The sequence below is a fragment of the Crocodylus siamensis genome, chromosome 1, assembly GCF_052110815.1.
Source record: "Crocodylus siamensis isolate JL-2025a chromosome 1, ASM5211081v1, whole genome shotgun sequence".
Lineage (NCBI taxonomy): Eukaryota > Metazoa > Chordata > Crocodylia > Crocodylidae > Crocodylus > Crocodylus siamensis.
In genome coordinates this window covers 222,888,719-222,904,456 of record NC_143395.1, presented here as the reverse complement: position 1 = coordinate 222,904,456, position 15,738 = coordinate 222,888,719, and the positions used below count along the sequence as shown (strand labels likewise).

Genomic DNA, 15,738 nt, shown 5'->3' with positions numbered 1-15,738 from the left:
GAAATCTGTAGGTTGCACATGCATTACAGAATTCATAATATTAATGTAAACCAAGACTGGTTGATAATTTGACTTTGGGAATGACTGATTCTTGGTTTACCATGCACTGTATAATTTCTATGAAAAGTGTGTGTTATGAAATCCCATATTGCATCAACCTGAACAAGAAGAATATTAAACTGAATATTTAGATTTACAATGAAGTTTCCAAATTGTAGGATTCAGCATGTTCCACATGAAACATAATTCACTAAAAAGTGGGATTCATTTTTTCAAAACTATTTTACAAATTACATTTTAAGCACTTTAGAAATCTGGAAGAAAGAAAGAAACAGCACAAGGAAGGCATGTACATGAGTGATACTTTACCTCGCAAGAAAACTACTCCCTCTGTATCACCGCACTTCAATAGTTCTACTCTTGGACGAAGTGTAAATCCCAAAGTAAGTAATATGCTGATATATAGATTTTCCCATTTCTAATTTCCACGTAAGAAATATTTTGAGCTCAAAATAAAATTGATCAACATAAGGGCAAAGACATGATATATTTGTTGTAATATTCCTGAAGTTAAAAACGGCAAACCTAGAAAATGAATTAAGCCTGTTAAGATAAAGAAATGAACTTTGATTAGATTAAACTGATTTCAGAGGCCTGTTAATTGTATCATTTTTTGGTTTCCTCTGGATATTACTGGAGGGGGAAGATAAGGTTATGTCAACTGAAAATGATATCTAAACTGTAGCACTGCCAGTCAACAAAGCAAGAGGGGCTTTCACATCATCTTTAGCGGGGAAATTGTTTTGAAAGCTTTTCAGTAAGTAAAGGATGTATAATTAAAATAACTCAAGCTGATTCAGATGAGTTCATGCCAAAGAAGTGTTTTTGTTTTTCAGGGAATTTCTGACATAAGTGCAAAAGTATGCAGCTTTTAACTATGTGTTTACAAAATTTCATGCAGGGTCATTTACCTCTAGGACAGAGCAACAGCTGTGGCAGTGTACTTCCTCACTGTCTGGCAGCCATGACCAAAGAGTCAGAACCAAGAAGAATGCATAAAGGTAAGGTCTTTTTAAAACATTTATATTCCTGGATATGCAATATTCAATCTCTTGACTAGTAACTCCAAAAGTAGTAGGGCTTTAAAATAGTATATTTTTCTCCTAATGAAAATAGGAACCTACTTATACAATTTACAGTCTCCAGCAAAGACGATGAAGATATGATATTAGTAGTATTACAGGAGCACAAATATCTATTTATAAATTTCCTATTCTAATTTAAAAGCATATAATTATTGTAAATACAGTGCTAAAAAGGTATGCTGAAAATGATGTGCTGAGTAAACTGGACAACTTAGTCCATTTAATATTTTGTCTTAACGGGGTAGGCTATCTATTGCTTTTTACATTTTTATTTTGTAGAGAATCATTCTCTGTAATTTTTTTAAAATATAAATTGTTCTCTATAGGTAAATGCTTTTGCCTGGGTAGAGTAACTTGCTAGATTCACAACTTTGACTCACAGGTGAATTATTATGATAGGGTACAACTTACTTAGTCTATTGTAAATGTGTGTTCAAGATAAGAAAAGAGATTGGTTGTTAAAGATGCACAGTAGCATCTCTGGCCCCCTCTACACCTTATATCCATTGTGCAATCACCTTGTTAATTACACAAGATATTTAGACTGGCTACATATGCAGATTAAGTATCCTGCCTTAAAAGGGTTTAACCAGCTATAAAGTTATTGCTCAAAAATGTGTAATAACTTTATACCTGGTTTCTATCCAGCTTTCATTTGCATGTGTAGGCAGTCTGCAGGGAGATGGCAGCTGTTGCAATCTTCCAGGCACTGGGAAACACAACTCACCCTGTAACAGGTTGCCCTCCCCAGCACCATCTTTCCTGTTATCTACGCCCTATGTGGGGACTCCAAGGGCGCTCCTTTAAGATTTCTCGTATCCCACTCTCTACTCTCCTGCCATGTCTTGATGGAAATTTTATACCAATGGTTTTTGTTAGCAGGAGACTGCCTATTGGTTTTTGTATGTTGGGGTTCTCCGCCACCACTGGCCTTGACCCCAGTCTTTCTCTAGCTAGGCCTCCCCATCTAAACCCACCAGATAGGGTTTGACTCTGAGGCTCTAGCTCTTTAATCTTGAGGCTCGTCACCCTCCTTTTTGCTCCACGCTGGAGCACAGCTTCCCTGGCCTAGAGGCCCATCCACTGGCCCCACAGCCGGGGGTTACAAGCCCAAAGCTGGGCAACGGCCCTGGACCTCCACCGTCCCAGTACAAAAAAACCATATATAGTCACACCCCAGGTGCACCAGGCCACCCTGGCCTTTTAGGCTTGTCCTCTCTGGTACTGGGCCTGTGCCCCCAAATACTGCGCCCTCTTTGTCACTGGGCCTGTGCACCCCAAACACTGCCCCATGCTATAGTGGGGCTGCAATGAGGCCTCCTCCTTCCCCAGTAACCTTACCCAAACCACTGGTCTTACTCAGTAACAAAAAAAATATGAACAGTCCTTCCCTGGGCAATAACCACCACCAAAAGAAATATGATTAAAGAAGGCAGCACGCCAGCTTATATTTACGCAGCGGTTCATGCTTCTGCTCCCCACCATTGGCTACAGTCCTTCTTCTGGGGTTGCTCCCACTTCTCTGGGGTCCTCCATAGTTTCCCTCCTCCAGTCTTTCAAATGCTTACCAAGCCCAGGGTTTTTATAGTCCTGGCCTGCCCCCTTCTGGTCACCTGACTGGCTGGCCTGGCTCAGCTTTTAACTCCCACCTTACCAGTACACTGTGCCCAGGATATTCGGGTTCTGGTAACATGGCTAGGGTTCCCTGTTACACACCCCCAGGGGTAGAAGATCACAGCTAATGTGGGCACACAGGCTAAGTACAGACAGTCAAACAGCCCGAGGCTAAATCAATTCAGTCTTTGCAGGTTTTTTAAAATGCAGTGATTTAGCTGAGAAGCAAGTGAACAGACATTCACTTTTGAGTCAGGAAATGCAGTCACATGCCTGCAGTGGCTCAGAAGCTGGCGGGGTGGGGGGTGCTAGAGCATGCCTTCCAGCCTGCAGCCACTGCCAAAGGGAAGGGACTGAAGCTCCAAAGTTTTTCCCTCATCCTTGCTCAAGTGGAGGGGGCCCCAGCCTGGGCCTAGCATGCTTGAGGGTGGGGGTTTAAATCTCCTCCCTGGCCCACACAGGACCCCAGCCAGGGTGTGCTGTTGTGGGGGAGGAGGGGCAGTGTCTGCCAGGCTTATGCTCCACCCCCAGCTCCCTGCTGGGGGGGGGGAGGGAGGGGTTGAGGAGGGGAAAAAGGTAGTGACATTGAATTCATAAAAGCTTGAACAAGAATAGCCCTTTCTCTGAAGCGAGCATGTAGTGAACACAGCAATTTGCAATCTCAAGCACACAACAAAGAACAACCAACAATCTTCACCTAAGCTAAGATACAGCCCAGTAAAACACTGTGAGAGCACACACAACTTAATCTAACTTAAAATGGAGTGTAATAAACCAAGAAGACCAGAGAAAGCCTTGCATAAGTCTTATGTAATCCTGAGGGCAGAATGTCTGCTTACAGCCAGGTATTCAGAAAGCCCTTTTTGGGGAACCAGCAGGTAGTGTTAGGTATTGGAGTGGAGATCCCACAGGCCTCGGGTCTCCTTGGGTTTTTACAGGCACACTTGCACCCACTTCTCCCCCTTGGGTGTCTTGACATTAGATGCTTGTTACCTATAGCACCTTCGGCAGGACTCGTATGCATTCATTGTCTGTTGTCTCTGCTTACGTATTCCAGTCTCCCACCTTTCACAGGTTCTGCTTCATAATGCAAATGTAGTGCTCTGCTTTCTTTGCTCATACCAGCTCAAGCAGTCTGGGACCCACTCCTGTTACCTTAGCTCCATCTCCAGCACATACATGTGGTGATTGTGCCAGGTCTTTGCCAACACCTCCCACCTCTCAGTCTAGTCCAGCAGGGCTTGGCCCTGTACTGGATAGAGGTGGCCATCCCTCCAGCCCTGGTTTCCCAGCCTCTTCCCTGTATCCCATGGCCTGGGGAGCTGAGGGGATTTATGCCCCCTCCCCTTATCAACTGCTTGCCTCAGTCTACCTGAGCCTGCCTGCCCTCACCCCACATCCCCGCTGCTCCAGTGGGGAAAAGTCTGGCAGGGGCTGCACCCCCACCACAGACAGACCCAGTTGTGGTCCCCTGCTGGGTTTCCCACTCTGGCTGAGCCCCTTGTCAGCCAGGCCTCACTGCCCCAGCTAGGGAGCAGAGGGGTGGGGCCAACCCTGCTCTCTGGAGCAGACAGCAGAGCTTCAAAGGATTCTGGGATGCTGCAGGATTGCCAAAAATATTCAGCAGTAGGAAGATTGTTCACAGGTGTAGTATTTTTCATTTGTGCATGAATGACCTACAGTGGAATCCACTTCACCTTCCCTTATTGATTTTGCTTATTCAGGACTGATAGATTTTAAAAGTAGGAAGAATATAGGCAGACAAATTAAGAGAGATGGCTAAATACATATGGAGCATATTTCCTGTGGAAAAAAGCATTATTTTTCAGTTACCTTACAAAGTTGACCCAGACTTGGTGGATGTGTCCCTTTTATAGCTTTAGCTTCATGGGAGTCTTGCAGAAATCTGCTGTATTTGAGTAACTTTCATTCTAAATTATTTCACCAGCAGCCAGACAAAACAAAATTATGAGCTTGGAAAACTTTTCTTTGGTGAATTTAGCAAGTGGTGTAGCTTAGAAAATTTGCCCATGTATACACTTTTGCTATCTGGTCTACAATAGTCTGCTTGTGTTGGCTAAAAAATATATACAAGATGTATGTTAAACAGTTTTGTTTTGTTTTTCAAAAATAAAAATCATAAATCATGAAAGCTGGAATGTTTTTACAAGTGTAGTTTAGTTGAGGATGGGATTTAATGCAGGTAACTGAAAACATCTGTGAATTTTTAAGAACATACAAATTGACAACACTGGCCCTCAGGGAAGGATAGATCCGCTAATTCTGAAAGAATTTGCCCAACCTTAATGTTGCAAGCTCTAACACAGTTCTCTTTTGTTGGCATTCAACCAAAGTATGCTACGTGAACAATTGCTTTCATATATGAATAAAGAAAAAGCAATGAGTGTGGGCAGGAGAACTGCTGAAATTAATCATCCTAGTAATATTGTAGCCAAAAAAGAATAAAAGAATAACTTTAGATTGAATAAGAGAGAGAGAGACAGAATATAGAAGGAGGTATATTTGTCATAGTGTAAGGCATTTGTTACATGCTGTGTGCAATGATGAGGTCTTTGTTAACTGCCGTCACCACAGGATTATGATTATTTCCATTGAAAAGGCAGTAAAGAGAATAGCAAAGAGAAGACATTAAAGGCACTTTTACACATGATCCAGGGCTTTGGGGGTGGCGCTTTAATTAGAGCAGCTCCAAGAGCTACTCTAATTAAAATGCCATAGTGTATCATGTATCAGTGTCCCCACACTTAAAAACTGCAGCAGGGCATTTGAACTCAAGCTTGTTCAACAAGCTTTAATTTAAGTACCCCCACTGCCATTTTGAAGCATGGGGACACTGATGCATGAGACATGGGAGGCTGCTGGAGTAATTACCATGCTCCAGCAGACTCGATTAATCATATCTGCTCTGACACACTGTAATTACAGTGCATTGGAACAGCCTCTATACTTGTGTACAAGCACCCTAAATGAAGGGAGGATTACAAGGTTGTGTTGATACTTACTGGAAGAAATGAACTTTTGAGGTGGCCTAACTTGAAGGATCTGGCAGAAGGAACAGAGCTGATTGCTGTATCCAGTTGATTTGCTTGCGCTGACACAGGATTAATAAAATAGGAACAAGCAGGATCTTGAAAAATAATCAAAACAGTTTCCATTTCAGTCACCTTTCTTGGTAATTAGTTGATCATCTGTTACCTTTTCCATCCAGATAAAAATATGGAGATTTGTATTTGTGGAAGGAGTTGGAAGATTATAATAATTTTTCCTGTTCCTAAAATCTCTTTAAGGTTTGGAAATACCTGTACCCCCATATATTTGCCCCAGAATGTTTTCACAATATTTCTACAGATTACTTTATTAAATATTATTTTACAATGAACAACTCACAGAAAAAATTAAAAAAAAAATGTTTAGTCAAACATGAGGGCCATGTTTCAAGTACTGAGAACCCTAGGACTTGAGAGATGCATGCAAATAGAATCTAAGAACAGCAAAGGACTTGACCCAACTTTTTTGGGAAAGCCTACATTCTCTTTTTATATTGGAAATGGGGAAAGTCTGTGGCTTTGGAATAGTGCAAGTTGGTTTAAAAATGTCAGTCTGTCCTTTTATTTAAATATACCATCCAGGTACCAAATATAGGCTAGTTTATTTAAATATACCAAACTTTCTTCTTCCACACTCCCACACAGTTGAGGATGATTGTCCTCCATGACTGACTTATCTGTGGGTCTGAAGATGGCGAATGAGGCTGACTGAGAATCAGCAGACTCTGTTGTAAATAATATGGCTAAATTAAAATATTTGGGACTGTTCAACTACTATTGATACATGGGCTTCCATTAAAGTGAAAAAGAACTGAATTTGGGTGACTTAAGGACCTCTAAAACACTGAGCATGAAACCAAAATCAGTATGAGTAGAAGTTAAACCAGTTTTGCCTAAGCCCTGTTAATAAACTTTATTTATGTAACCCTTCTGCTAGGCACCAGTTGGCAGCAGAAAGGGCCAGGTTCAAATTTTGGGGCCCCTCATATATTACACCAGAGGCTCAAGCCCCCACCCAGAAATCTGGGAATACTAACTTTGCTGGGGTGTCCCATATAAATGAAAACAAAAAAATCCCGCTTCTTGCAAGCAGTATAAATACCCAAGAACCCAGATTTATTACAGAGAATAAAACAAACCAAAAGAAAACATTAACTATAATTTTAAAACACTGTTAACTACAAAGCCAAGTTTATAGGTGGCACCCTTCTGGGGGGGCCTCACCCATACCCAGGCAGTCTAGGACTTGGGACTCCCCAGTAGGTAGTTCTGGGTGCCTGCACCCCCCTACTTGCCCTTCAGCAATGGGCTCCAGAGGCGGGCCCACACCAAAGAGTCCTGAGCTGCTTCTTGGGTTTGCTGTGCTGTGGGGAGCTGCTCGAGTGTGTGGGTCCTTCTTCATTGCAAGGGACCCCTTGTTCCTGGAAAAGTGGTAGAGTGCTGATCTTTGCTCCAACAGAGAGGCTGTGTGTGTGTGTGGGGGGGGGGTGACTACTGCTCCAGCCAGTATGCATGCACCCCAAAACTTCCGGGCTGGATTATATGGCCTGCTGAAGCGAAACTGCAGGACAGACTCCAAAAGGAGCCAGGTTGACTTATGGCCACAGCCGACCCCACTGCACAGCTTGACTCGAGCAGTGGACCATCAAAAGAAACAAAGGGGAAAAGCCAGCCCTATTCTCTAGGCCTGGGCTGCAGGTAGCTTGGCTCGCACAGTTCCATTGGGAGCAGAAAGTTGCTGTAATCTACATTACAGTCTGCAAAAGGTAAACTATCAGCCACCTGAGGAAGAGGAGAAAGTGGGAGGGAGACATGGAAGTCTACACAGTTAGAAACTTGTGCAGTTAGAAGGCTAGCTGGGACCCTACTGTGTCTATGGTGTTATGGAGTACTTTTATAACTCAAATCTTGGAGCATGACTCATTTTACTTACAAACAATAGTCAGAATATCTTTTTCAAAAAACGTGAGGCTTTAAAAAACACAATATGACTTATTTTATTTTTTCCCCTCTTATTAAACAAAAAAAAAGGAAAAAACAAAAAAGGTATGAGAACATTGTCTTATCTGGCTGTGTGTGTCCCTGAGATGCTTTCTTGAAATAATTAATATAAAGGGTCACTGTCAAGACATACCTGCAGAGCCATAGCCCAGGAATGTGCCTAATAATTTTAATTCCTAGCTTAGAAGTATATAGGGGACCACAGAGCTGACTGTTCAATCAGCTGGTCTATTGTAATTGAATACATCAAAATAAATACAGCAGTGTTACTTGGGTTCCACTAAAATAAGTTTTAATATTTAGATGTTGATGTTTGCTTTAAAAAAAGCAGAACACTAGAAAAAAAGATGGCATTTTTAGCTCTGTATATGAAGATATGTTAAAGAGAGTTTTTAAAAGCCCAGCTTTTAAGAAAATTTGACAGTGCCCCTTTAGAAACTGCATGTAGGAAGCAGCTTATTCTAATTCACCTCACTGTTACTCTGTGGCGGTAGAATGATGGTTTTATGGCTCTAATACAACAGTGCTTTAAATTATGTCTTTTTGTGGTTGTTGATGAACTTTTTGACTTGGCAGTGTGGTTACTTTTTAATAAAGAAGCAAAACTTCATTTTGGTCTTTTGTTCTAATGTCAGTTTGCTCTAACAGCACAGTCTTTCCGGAACAGTGACCTGTAACTAAAAAAAAATAGTAGTTTTGTATCACACTTTGTGACTGGGAATCTGAACGCCAGAAATTCTTTTAAGTAAAGGGTTGTGTTGTTCCTTGTCATCTCCTCCAAAACCTTTTCCTCAGATATTTTTTTAAATATCTAAACTAGAAGCTTTAAGTCAGTACTTCACTTCTCAGAGATACTTTAATGTAGTTAGTATGGTGATTTGGGGTATTTTTGTTCCTGACAAGATTCCTGGTGGCAGCTAATGAAAAGTTAGTTGGTCTTTAATTGGAAATAGGATGCTTGTACATTTGTTTTACTTGGTTTTGGTGCCCCTGATAGCTGGTACTGAACAGTGTTGGCAGTGTAAATAAACTGAACTGCCTGACTCAGGAAGGCATGAAGAGAAGAGGAGAACATGGTATTATATTTTCTGTAGCTGGATGCAGGTAGTAGTTCAGTGACTTAAATACTATAGTAGAGTAAAATACAATTGTTTGTTAGTCAACTATATTTGGAAAACTGCATAAACTTACCTAAAGGAGCAATATTTAACATTTAATAAATGGAATATTTTCCCAGAAAGTGGTGTTATTATTTTAATTAGTGTTCATAGTTATGCATTTTCCTTTTCTCCTGTGTTACTTTTTTCTTTCCAGAAAATGTTTTGTTCTCATTTTAATGAGAACTCATAGTTATGTATTATCCTTTTCTTCTTCAGCACTTTTTCTGCTATTTTTCATACAGTTAATTAATCTTGATTTCTCTTTGTGTGTGTGTGTGTGTGTCTGTGTGTGTGTGTGAAGGTAGGTGAACTATAGGTGGCAAAAAGCATGCACACAACAGCTAAGACTCATTTTACCTTTGCTACCAATAGAATTCTTATGTTTCACTATGTGTTGCAGATGGTGATGGTTGTTTTCTGCAGTGAAATATAGCATATTTAATTTTTCAAGTAAAATGAAATGTTCATAAGTAACTTTAAATGAATGAACATGGATTTATAAATAGTATGTTTATTAGAATAACATTTCTCCTTTTTATAATTTCTGTTTCTTTCTTTTGCATAATGAATAATTGAAAACCTTTTAAAAGGAGCAATTAGTCATTCCAAAGGTTCAAGCATTAAAGGTAATCTTATCAAATGTTGCAAATAACATCTTAGCAGCATTTTCTCATGACAGTGATAAAAACAAGCTACGCATAAAAATCTGTGTTCCATGGTGCTGTGTTCTATGGATGCTGACAGACATGAGGGAGAGAAAAAATAACATGCTTTACCAGAAGACTGGAAGAAGCAATGTGTTAGTTTGATCTGGCTCCATAGCATCTGTATAGATTGCGTGCTTCAGCAGGGCTTTTTGGCAATTTTATCTAAATCTGATTGAATCAGCTATTAGATAAAAGCCCTCTGAAGTGCCTGATCTATATGGACATTGGGTGAGCCGGATCCAACTAATGTGATACCTTTTCTAAGTGTGGTGCAAGGGTGCACAGAGTTTAGATTGCTTTTTTCCATGTCTGGAAGTAGCCTATGAAAAATGAAATGTGTTTATGCCACTTACAAATCTACTAACCAGTTAATATGAAAGTTTATTGTAATCTAATATCTCTTTAAGTAGCAGCTGCAATGCTATTAGCATCTCAGGAATCAGCATGCATTGTTTATGAGAAAGTATGCAGCTGCTGAGTGAAAGGAGGGAGGGAGAAACAAGATGTGCATAGTGCATGCTTTTCTTAATAAACTAGTGTCATTAATGGCTTGGGGTGAGTCATGCATTTTTCAGTTTTCTTTTTGAGAGTATTTTGGCTCTTTTTAAGAGAAAAGAAGGCAGCATCTTTTAGCTTTGTGAAATGGATTTTTGCTTACTCTATCATATCTGAGAAACTATCAGATGGCAAAAGAACTTGAGTGTACCAGCAGAACCACACTGGATCAGCAGAAGAGACAGCAGAAACATGTTCCCAATTCAGGATGATATTTCTATATTTAGTAGTAATGTAAAAATGACATTGTAGTTGTAAGAATCCAGAAATTATGCTAGAGGCAAGAATTTCTTAGGGTGATATCTTATAGGACCAAGAGTTGGGATAGATCCTGCCTACACACATTCAAATAAGCTGGAAGAATGGGGGACCCCGTGCATACTCTACAGGCTTCCTTAGTCTGCCTGGTAACAGATCACAGCAGCTCATAAGGCAGCCCTAATTGGTTGACTTATCTCATGCTCACCCTATATTTCCATATAGTATAATCTGAGGGGTTGTGAAGGGAAAGTGTTCTGGAGCAGTGGGGAGAAGCTGAGAAACCACAGACATTTGCTCTTCCAGGAAAAACTATGAAAGACCAGAGTCAGACAAGTTTTTGAATGCAAGACATTCTTCATCAGGTCTGAGCAGAACAAGCCCAGCCCAGCATATTAAAGAACAGTTGTGGGAGGTAGTGAGAAATTGCCAGAGAAAGCAGAAGACAATTAGCAGAAAAAAAGAAGTTGAAGACTGAGAAAGAAAAACCTATCAAAAAGGAGAAGGAACATTCTTGCCTTTCATGTGTGGAAAGAATTCATAAGTTGGATAAATTATAATATGCCGTAAATCCAATATCATTGTTCAGTCATTGATTCTTAGAACTTTTATAGATATGCTGCTGGGGTCTTTAATTAGCCCAGCTCCATGAGCTGCACTAATTAAAGCGCCTGGAGCATCATGTGTATCACCATGCTGAAAAATGGTGGTGGGGCACTTTGAACTAAAGCTAGTTGAATGAGCTTTAGTTTAAACCAACCCACTGCCATTTTTCAGCACGGGGCACTGATACACGTGATGCTGGAGTCTGTTACAGCACAGTAATTACCATGCTTCAGCAGACTTGATTAATTGAACCTGCTCCGACTCGGTGTAATTATAGCATTTCAGAGCAGCCTCCCTGCATGTGCATAGTGTCCAGCCAGCTTATGAATTTTTCTTCCCAAACTCACTTTTTAAAGGCATTCCCTTGAGTAGAAGGATAGTGAGGTCAGAGCGGAAGTGGTTGTTCTGAAAGAAATGTGCTCCTAATGGTGTGTCTGTGTCTTGCTCTCTATCCTTTATATTCTTTCTGTGAAAGTTAATTCTGGTGCATAGTTGCTGTTTAGTTTCACCCATGTAGTTGCCAAAAAGTTTCCAAAACATTTAAGTGTTAACAATTAGATAAAACTGTAACTTATAATTTTGCCTTTTTTGTTCTGTAGGGTATAATCATCAACATATATGTGAAGAACAAAGACAGAAATCTCCTGAATTCTACAGCAGAACTGCATCTGAATCTAATGTGTATCTAAATAGTTTCCATTACCCTGATCACACTTACAAGGATCATGCCTTTGATACGTTAAGCTTAGATAGTTCTGACAGTATGGAGACCAGCATATCTGCATGTTCACCTGATAATATTTCCAGGTAAATAATGTTAACTCCTGGTTAAAAAAAAAATAAAAAAAATTTGTAAACATTTAAGATAAAGGATCATTTATTCATATTGAATATAGGGCCACAGAAATGTTCTGCTTACCTTTTATATTGGAAAAAAGATAGGATTGTTTACTAGCTGGGTGAGAGGAGAAGTACCATATTTATTCCAGTCATAAATGACTTTGAATTTAAGACAACCCTCTAATAATTAGATTCTGTACCTGGAAAATTATAAAGTTGTCAGTGGAAGAAGTGGGTAGTGAGGGGAGGGTGGGAGGGGGAAAGGTTATGCAGTCTTCCCTGTGCACCCCTTCCCCTCTCCCATATCTCCCCTGTGTGCTTCTTACCTCCACCACATAGTCTTCCTTGTGCTCTGCCCACCATAATCCCACTTTCCCACTGCATGAGCCACCCCAGCCTGGAGCAGGCAGTGACTCAGCTCTGGCTTCAGTCCCAAGCCCAGAGCCAAAGACTGAGCCTTCTACTCTGGGCCCAATACTCAAATCCAAGATTCTGAATGGGGAAAAAACTTTGTCTCGGATGAGTAAATGGGGTTTATTGAAACCGGTTTCAGCCATTTTGAAAGTGGTTTATGTGCACTGAACTTACGTTGTGTTAGATTTGAACTGGTTTTTGATCACTTATTTGTTTGTGTGTAATGTCCATCCCTAGCCAAAATGGCTGAAACTGGTTTAAGATCAACCTGGACAGATGTAGTATCAGACTTAACTGGTTTAGGTTAAATGCCTTTTTGGACTTCTGTTCCAGATCCCTTCCAGATTCAAGTTAACTCACAGTACTGCAGCATCCCAGGATGCTTTGCATCTCCCCTGCGGACCCCTCCCCCCCCCACACACACACACACTCCTTGCACACACACATACGCCTTGCCAGGTAGGCAGGCTAGCTTTGGCCCAAGCCGTCTGCTCCAGCCTAGAAGGGAAGTATGCTTTAGCACCCCTGTGCTTCTCGCCTGGGCCACTGCAGGCATATGGCTGCATATCTGGAATCAAAATTGAATGTCTGTTCACTAGCTTCTTGGTTCATTCTATGCAGCTTGGACTGACCTGCAAAGATTGAATATATTCAGCCTTAAACTTTTTGACCATCTGTACTTAGCCCAGCTGTTCTCAGAACTACTTGTGGACAATCCTTTCCCCTGTGACTGTACTGTTCCAGTGATAGCTCTTTGATCTGTGTCCAAAATCCTATTTGGGTAGTATCAGAAAGTAAGCGGATACCATCAATGAAATGCAACATCATCACAAAATTAGGACCTCTATTCCAAGGACAGCTTTTTGGCTGTCCTGTAATGTTTTCCCTTAGCATCTGTTTCCTGTGAGAGCAATTTGAGGATCAACCCTTTACTTTCCCCTTTTATTGTTGATATGCTCTTCTTTTATAGGTATATATGTACATAGCTTCAGATGCTATAGGCTTTTTAATAAATACACAGTGATTCTGATTCTGGGCTGAGTGGCACCTCATCAAGAATAATTATACAGTGATTTTTTTTCATTACACTTGCTAATGGTATGCCAGTTTGGCTGATACTGACTTGCTGCATTCTGATTCCCTTTGAGAAGGTTGCCACATGCTTAATCTACAAGATGCCAGCATGTAAATGTAAGTTTTGGTCTGAAAGGTCAAATGTACCAAAGGGAATTAAGTACCCAAGTTTCATCTGATTTCTTTAGCATCTGAACACTGAATTCCTTTAAGGTCTTTTTGGAGATCACGATCTGAATATTTTTAAACTTCTACTTAGTGCTGTTATGAAGAAAACTCACTAGATAAAGCAGGAGACCGACTGCCAACCAAACCCCAGTCCCACAAAAAGTAAGAACATATTAAGTGCCATACTGGGCCATAGCAATGGTCCATCCAGCCCAGTACCTATGCCTCAAAAGCATAATATTTCCCTGTCACTATAATCAGAAGTTCTCCCTGCATAGCATTCGCATCAAACTGGGTATCTCTAGAGACTATGCCGTATTCAATACCTTTCCTAGCACCTACAGTTTTTGGTTTAGAGATGTCAAAGAAAACATCTCCAAGAATCAGAGGCATATGCTGAGAGAGAAATGTACGGCCTTATAACTGTTCTCTACCCTAGACATATATGTGGATTTCTTACAACTTGTTCCTGTCTCCCCTGTTTCACTTTACTCTGAATGTAAACATGATAATTAATACCAAGTTTGATACAGACTCTCCGTATTGCCTGAAGAAGGGTATTTGTGCCCAAAAGCTTGCAAAGAACAATTTTGCCAACTATTTAGTTGGTGTAATAGAAGATATCACATATGTCAAAGAACCTTGCCTGCCTGTATTCTTAGACCAACACTGTCACAACTAACAACCCTAAAATTTGACAGTACAAATGAATCATTTTCATGGTTCTTTTTAATCTAATGGATGCACTTTAGTCAATGTATAATATAAACCGCTTCCTAAAATTATTCATGTCAGGCCATCTGCCAGTCAAAAGTGGAAAAATCCCCCAAAAGTTGTTTGAAGTTGTGTGTCACAGCACTAGGGTCCAGGAGTTTTGAATCCAGGTCACCAAGGACCATTAATCATTTGGATACATTACTCAGTACAATATGGAAGAAAGAGTAGCTCCTTTTCTGTTTTGTAGAGATGGAAAACTACAGGGAGTGGAGAAGATGCACTTTTAGACTCTTGGGTCTACATCTGGGGCATCTCTAGATGTGAGAGTATGTTTATTCATGGAGTATACAATACTTTGTGCATTACTATAAATGGTGTGAGCTGTGCTATATTAGACTATAACACTGTCAACTCTTCCTAAATTATCCAGTTACATCTGTACCCTGTAATTTTCAAACAAAAAGGACTTGCTTAAAGTTTTCATTTTTCACTTATTGCAGTGCCAGCACTTCAAACGTTGCAAGAATAGAAGAGATGGAGAGACTTTTGAAACAAGCTCATGCTGAAAAAAACCGACTGCTGGAATCCCGGGTAATTTTAAGAATGTATAGGACAGGAAAATTAGCTGATGCTCTTGTTCTTATCATACACATTTCACTTTGTCATTATATTTTAAGTGCTTTTGTTCAACAGAGCTGTATAGAATTCCTCCTCCGATTCTCCCATAATTATCCCACTTCTACCCGACCACTCTAAAAACCTGTACCAGCCGTAAGCCAGAATCTTTGTAGATGAGGACTGGAGGGAACTTAATAATGTTGTGCCTTTATCTGCTAGATGCTGATGAGAAGCACTTGCTTGTCCCATCCCTCTAAGATCCTAGCTAGTCCAAAAGCAAGAGACCAGTCCCAGTGATTGTGCCTCAAACGGCAGGAAACTTTTGGCAGGTTAATCTGAGTGCTGAAATCAATTGGACCTTGTCAGCCAGTCAACTGTTTATAACACCAATATGTAGGATGAGGAGTGGAGTCTAGTATGAAGAAATTATGTGGTTCAGATGTAGTTTAAATATAACTCAGTTCTTTTAATAGAAAGTTACTTTCTTCTATTACACTATTTAAAATGGCTGTGCCTATACTGTTATTAGAATCAGGTAGCAGCTACTAATAAATGCCACCAGAGTCTAAGCACAATCATCATTAACATGGACTTTGATATTTATCTATTTGAGAACTGTGTTGTATTGAATTTATGCAGTAAACTTTACTCCTCAAGTCTCCCGTTGTCCCCCGACCCCCCTTAAAATGTCACTGTTGTCTTGGATCTAGTCTATATAGGTCACCTATGTTAATTAATTATCTGCAGGATTCTAAGTCTTATGCCCTAAGTTTTGTTTTGGGTCTCTTTTGTC

At 40.3% G+C, this 15,738-nt stretch overlaps 1 protein-coding gene across 5 annotated transcripts in view; it reads left to right on the top strand.

The window, feature by feature from the left end:
- PHLDB2 (pleckstrin homology like domain family B member 2) overlaps nt 1-15,738 on the top strand; it is a 92,423-nt gene that overhangs the window by 66,797 nt on the left and 9,888 nt on the right. For all 5 annotated transcript variants that reach the window (XM_090057862.1, XM_090057835.1, XM_090057844.1 and 2 more), the window contains 4 exons: nt 303-443; nt 962-1,061; nt 11,714-11,921; nt 14,828-14,918. In XM_090057862.1, coding sequence (XP_089913988.1) covers nt 303-443; nt 962-1,061; nt 11,714-11,921; nt 14,828-14,918 — 540 coding nt within the window. The remainder of the gene's footprint in view (nt 1-302; nt 444-961; nt 1,062-11,713; nt 11,922-14,827; nt 14,919-15,738) is intronic.